Source organism: Phaethon lepturus, unplaced genomic scaffold, assembly GCF_000687285.1.
Source record: "Phaethon lepturus isolate BGI_N335 unplaced genomic scaffold, ASM68728v1 scaffold50781, whole genome shotgun sequence".
Taxonomy (NCBI): domain Eukaryota; kingdom Metazoa; phylum Chordata; class Aves; order Phaethontiformes; family Phaethontidae; genus Phaethon; species Phaethon lepturus.
The window spans coordinates 1,853-7,964 of NW_010520836.1; the positions used below are offsets into that span (position 1 = coordinate 1,853).

General features: G+C 47.3%; 1 protein-coding gene across 1 annotated transcript in view; it reads right to left on the bottom strand.

Annotated features, from left to right (window-relative positions):
• Window positions 1-6,112, bottom strand: part of AKAP2 (A kinase (PRKA) anchor protein 2) — a gene marked incomplete at its 3' end in the record, with an annotated part of 13,961 nt that overhangs the window by 541 nt on the left and 7,308 nt on the right. The window contains exon 2 of the mRNA XM_010297510.1: window positions 2,924-3,102. Coding sequence (XP_010295812.1) covers window positions 2,924-3,102 — 179 coding nt within the window. The remainder of the gene's footprint in view (window positions 1-2,923; window positions 3,103-6,112) is intronic.

Below are 6,112 nucleotides of genomic sequence, written 5' to 3' on the forward strand. Positions count from 1 at the left end.
AGACGTCTTCAGGGTTGCAGCAGGAACCCACCCTCCTGCCTTTTGGTGTGTCTTATGAAGCTCTATACATCAGTACTTCTGGCGTGCTGTGCGTACGAGGGTGAGTTTCCATGGACATCAAACCTCTCTGCATCGCGTTCAGGAGACGGTGGCTGCTGCCTTCTGCCCCAGCGGCAGCGCGGCTGGGTTCAGCCTCGGGTGCCGCAGCATCCTGACTGCTCCCAGCACCTGAGGAAGCCTCTGGGTCCCCTCGCTCACAAAGGGCAATGCTGAGCCACATTCAGCTCTCAGGACTTAATGTTCCAAGTGGCAGCTGCCTGTCTGGTTGTCAGTTATGCTCCTTCCCCCATTACATTTCACATATTTTTAAAAACAGGCCAGTGATATCCTCCTTTGTTTCATTAGTTACAGAAATCTTCCTGAGATTGTCAAATGTCCCCTGCCAACACATCAAAGCTATTTGTTGTTTAAATAATTATTGCTTAGCCTGGCATGTAAAATATTAGCTCAAACTACCAGTGGTACAAGTGCAGCCCTTCTTATTTGATTTATCTTCCCCCTGTCAATGGTGGGAATTCTTTACAAAAGGAGAGCGAAAAAAAGCAGGGAAGAGAAACAAAACACTCCTGCTGGTCTGAGGAAGCCCTCCCTGGGCTCTGCAGGACATTGCCCTCTAATAGGATTTTGGCAGCAGTAAGAATGTAAATCTTGTTTGGCTGTATGCAATGGGCTTAGAGAAGAGGAGAATGACAACAAACCGCAACACTGCGGGGACTTTAGTGTGCACTGGGGCTCTGTAAATTCACTGCAGCCTTGACAATTTGCCCCAGAAAAGGATCCATCCCACAAGTTGTCTGACCGGCACCACTGCTCCAGCAGTGCATCTTTGGGCGGTTGGTGCCTGGGCAGCTTCAGCAGCAGCGGGCAGCCGAGCTGGCACCCAGAGCACACTTCTTTGGTCAGATGCTGCCCAGACCAGCGCTCCGGTCAGGACATCTCTCCAAACTACAGAAGAAACTATGCAATCATGGCCAACCTGCTTTCTAAGGGGCAGATGTGCAGTTCTGCAAGCACCTGAGGAGTTGCACTCAGGTTAAGTTGAGCAGAGGGAGTTAGGTCTAATGACATCTTACATGTCTTTTGTGTGCTACAACACGCACAACGAACAGCACGTGGCCACCACAGCTGTGGGAGAAGATTTCAGCCACAAGTCACTGCTTTACGGGCTAGGCCAGTCACCTTCGCTCTTCAGGGGAATGGAGGAAAAGTGCCGGGTGAGTACCAGCTGAGTGTCACCTCTTTAGTAGAGAAGCTTCTCTGCTATGCCGAGCTTTCAAGCCACCAGACTGACAGACTCTTGCTGAGGGACTCACGAGGACCAGTCCTGGTTTGCATAGCAGACTTTCATGTACCTCTTCTTTTCAAGTTTCTGCTGGCTTCTGCAAAGGGTGTGAGGGTGTGACATGTCTCCTGCAAGCCTCTGAGCGCCCTTCAGGGAGAGAGCTCATCTGGGGATATGCCAGAAAACAGCACCCACCAAAGCAAGTGGAGCCACCCCATTTCACTGGGTGCTTCAGGGAGGGAGGGGAAGCCAGAGAGCAGCTCCTTCCCAAGTCACGGACCTAAGATGCCACTGCCAGAACAAGGCATGCTCTTGTGCATTAGCTGGCTTCCTACGTGGCAGCAGGAGCCTGATGGACAAGATCCTGCTTCTCAACAGCTTCAGTAGAAGAAGGGACCAGAAAGTTTCTGGTGTGCACTGGAAATTAATCTTTTCACATTTTGAGTCATCTTTCCTACTACATTTTAGTTGATCAGCAGAATGGAACACGACTGCTTCACATCGCATTCCTTCTGATTTTAGGTATCTTATGCTACTGTGCAATATTCACCAGTAATGATTAAAAGCTGCCATAGTAGTGCAGTATTCACATTACAAACTTACTTCCATACACCTAATGAAACTCTACCTTTAATGAACATTACTAGGAATCAATTTGTTTGGAGCATGAGCTCCTTGGCACTGAGGTCATTGTTGTGACATCTCTCGGAAATGTCTGGAGGACTGTGGCTGCTTCAGCAAACACTGTGTCCATTTAAGAAGTTTTATATCATACTTGTATCTCACTACCTTCTGCACTCATTGCCCACAGTAATAATGAGTCTGAATGAGAAACACCTCGTGCTCTGTTGGGAAACAGGTTGTATAGCGTTTGCACCTGAATTGTGTTACTTCCAGCTGTGAAATTTATTGCTCTTCTTATTAGTGCCTCCAATAAAGAACACCTTAATTGGGTTAAACTCTTCTACAGTAATGACTGAAATGCAGGCATTCATTTTACAAACTGAAATTCTGTCTGATTTTCTGTTTGAGTGGAAGAAAGACAACAAATCCAGTGGGAAAGAGCATGCTGCCCACTGAAGGATCCAAGTTAATTTCTAAGACGTTCCTCCCAAGCTGGTTCTGCAAGGGGTGGTTTCTGGGGAAGTTATCCACTTAAACTGAATCCTGACCACACTGGGGGTCTACAAACACAGGCACGAATACATGCTTGATCGACAAAGTTCAAAGAGCCACTAAAGGAGCCCATTGGAGGGTCTTGGTGATGTGTGAATTAACAGAGTCCGCCCATTGCAGGGCAGCTACCCACTGCCCTTACTGTTAATTGACTTAATTAATTAAAATGAAATTTAATATGAGTTGCCTTTGATATTTGCAGTGACACTCTCTTTTCCTTTCCACTGGCCCTCATCCTTCCATTTCAAAAACACTGGCCCTTACAATGTGTTAAAATCCGTACACGCTTGCAAGGTCACCTGAGCAGATTCTTGGGAAATAAAAGTTTTTGTTGTCTGAATGTTGGTTCTTGTGAGTCATGGCCTCTAGAACAGAGCAAACAGTGAAAAGGAAAACTGCACTTACACTGCTGTCGTCCATCCTTTCTCGTCTCTTAGTTTTGTGTGTTTCATAATCTTCCATGAGGGTCTCCATCAGGTTCTTGGGTCGCTGGGCTCCTGCAGGCTCTTCGGGTGGTGGGTCAGACTGTGAGATGGGACCTTCTGTGGTGGGGGATGAAGGAGGCTTGATCTTCTCTATCTTTCCTGCAATGACATGCAAAGGAGCAACCCTTCTAAGTGGAAGGACTCACAAGTTGTTTCCAAAAGACAACAGCTGGAGAAGCATTTTCAATGGGGTTTGAATGAAGTAGTTTGGAATGAAGTCTATGAAACAATCTGGTAAATCAGGAGGATCATGAGCTTTCAACACTCTCCCTCTTCCTGAAATCCACTACACCGAAACACTACAAAATCTTTTTACAAAACCCGTAAGAGTTACCAGATAATACAATGCAAATCTAACCCACCACTATTGTTTACAGTAGTATCTGGCTGAATTACCCCTGTTCACTCCTACAGGACACATTTCAGTGTTCTGGAAATGTAAGATTCTAGAAAACTGCAAGATGATTTTTTTTCTGGCTCAGACAATGCAACGCACAGGATGCCACCACTGTGTGCCACAGACAACACGTTAGTCATCCACAGAAGGCATCTTGTTAAGTGTTGCTGTCTTTTTCTCTTCTTCCAGAGCTTTTTATCTGCTTTGTGAGCGTCAGAGGCTTTGGCTTGGGCCCCGGTGCTACTCGTCCCTGCAGCTGTTCCCTGCAAGTCACAGAAGGTGCTCCTGGAGGGAGACCTGTGGCACAGCAGGATGGGGTCTCTGTCCCACACACCCCTCATTCAGATGGGGTCCTTCAGTCTCCGGGTGGGAGGAAAGTCAGAGAGAAGTCACGCTGCTCTCTCTGACTGAGCCCATTTCACCCAGGGGAGCCTGTTTCAGGAAGAGTGACCCCAGCTAAAGAGGTGGGTAAAAGGCAGGACAGAGCAAGGAGACCACTGCAATGAGCTGTGGGAAAGCTCAGGGGGTGGACAACCCATGCTTCTCCAGGGAGAACCGCCTGTGCTTCTCATCACCAGGTGTGATGAGAGTGATCCGGGGTGAACCATCCACCTCATCCTGGTGAGAAGAATGAGGACAACGGCAGCAGGTCATGGCAATAAGGTGCGGAGGTCCTCAGCTATGACAGGAGAAAGTAATGTTGAACCAAAAGCAGGTTCCCTTTTCCATAGCATGTCAGCTCTTTGAAGCAGGACAGTTCAATGGATGGGAAAGAAACAGAGGGGAAAAAAAATTTATCCCCAAACCCTTGCAAGTAAGTGAAGTAGTCAGAAGGATTGTTCAGATTTTCATGAAACTTCCTGTTGCTGAGACAAACGAAAATGCTAGCTGCTCCTCCAAAAAGCATCATGACAGTGGTAGCCACTAGAGAGCAGCCTTGAAAACCTCCTGTAAGACTCAGCAGGATTTATTCTGAAGGAAGAAGTGAAACCTGAGTCGACACGGCAGAGGTCTTTTACCAGAAATCCCCTTGCCGCTCTTGTTTAATTTCTGACCAATACGGAAAAACCCAGCATCACTAGTTTCTCGGTTACAGACTTATCTTAAGCTGGCCATGCAGGGAGAAGGCTGGGAATTCGTCTCCCTTAAATCACTCCACCAGAGACTGGAGGGGATTTCTGTGGGCCCAGGTTCCTCCCTGGGTTGCACCAGCACTAGCTCCACAGACAACCAGGAGATATGCAGAGGCCAAGAGCAGGTCCTGAGCTGCCCAGCTGCACCCACGTGTGACAGCTTGGACTGCTCACCAGGAGAGAGTAAGAACAACCGTCACCTTGCCCATTAGGTCCAGTGGGTAAAAAAGTCTGCTGAAAATATACAGCCTGATTACGGGTCAGATATCTTGCTGTATTACTTCATTCTTACATTAGTAAGTAACTGTCTTGGACACATGCAAGTATTGCAGGAAGAATCAGGCTTCTCAGATGTCTGCCCAGCTTTTGCTTTCCCCCAGGGATGCAGACACATCACAGGACACTCAGACCTACAGACAAGCCTCATGCTTGAGAGGAGCTCCTTCCACTCCACTTCCCCTGGAAAACAATACAGACCGTAAGCTTTGGGGATCTGCATTTTAGAAAGGGGCTATCTCCAAGCAGATCCATCACCCCCGAATGGTTGGCCCATCAATTTCCATTTTGTAGCAGCAACCCTCCAGCAACACACAACTGTTCCGTGCGTGCCAGGCAGAGTCACCGTGAACAGTGTCACGGTTCCCTCTTCACAAACAGAGTAGCCCAAATAGTAAGGAGATTTTCCCACAGCAAAACAGTGGTTTGTAGCCACAAGAAATTATGCTTACACAACTATTTTCTCTGTGTAAGTGTTTGAATACCACTAAAAACTCAGGAATTCACAGCATCATTTCAACTACTTTTCACAGAGGAGTAAGCGTCTCTTTCAAGTTCCCCAAAATTTTGTGAGAACAGGTAGGCAGGTGGAAGAGAGGTACCCTACCAGTGCCAACAGTGGCAGAAAGGTAAGCAACCAGCACAACCATCAGTGAGGTTGCGGTTAGTTGATAGGGAGTCTGAGGCTTCAGGGCTCTCAGAACAACCACAGAAAAACTCTGTGAACCTGATGCAGAGCTCCACCCCAGCATGGACCTATTCTGCCAGTTTGGACTGTGTTAGAAATGTTGCTGGGCTAATTTTCTTCTGGCAGGTTTTATTCCAGATAAGGTACTGTTCTTGGGCAGAAGAGTCATTCAGCATAATAGCATCATGAGACGTGATGATCACAGGCACCTTCTACTTCCACAGTCCCATGCCTACACTTGATGCACACAAACACTACTGGTGGTCCTTGCCCAAATCCAAGCTGAGTCGTAAAGGAACTGTGCTCTGACTCAAATGGGAACAGGGTCACACCTGTCTTCCTCTCCAGGGGAAAGCAGTCCCCTGAGGTCACCTTTAGAGCTGTTGCAAGATATTGAGTACAGTCTACAGCATTCCAAATCTTCACCTACATATTCACATTTTTCTCCTCTTTCAAAGGGACTCAAAAAAATGTTCTGTGGCTTCAGTTCTGGTAATGGCTCCCTCCACTCTGTGGCTTCAGAGATCTAGTAGGAAGCTCCTGGAATTTGATTTCTCTTAATTTCCTGCCTCTTGTGTTATCTGTTGCAGGCAGGAGCTGCTTTTTTTGAGAAAA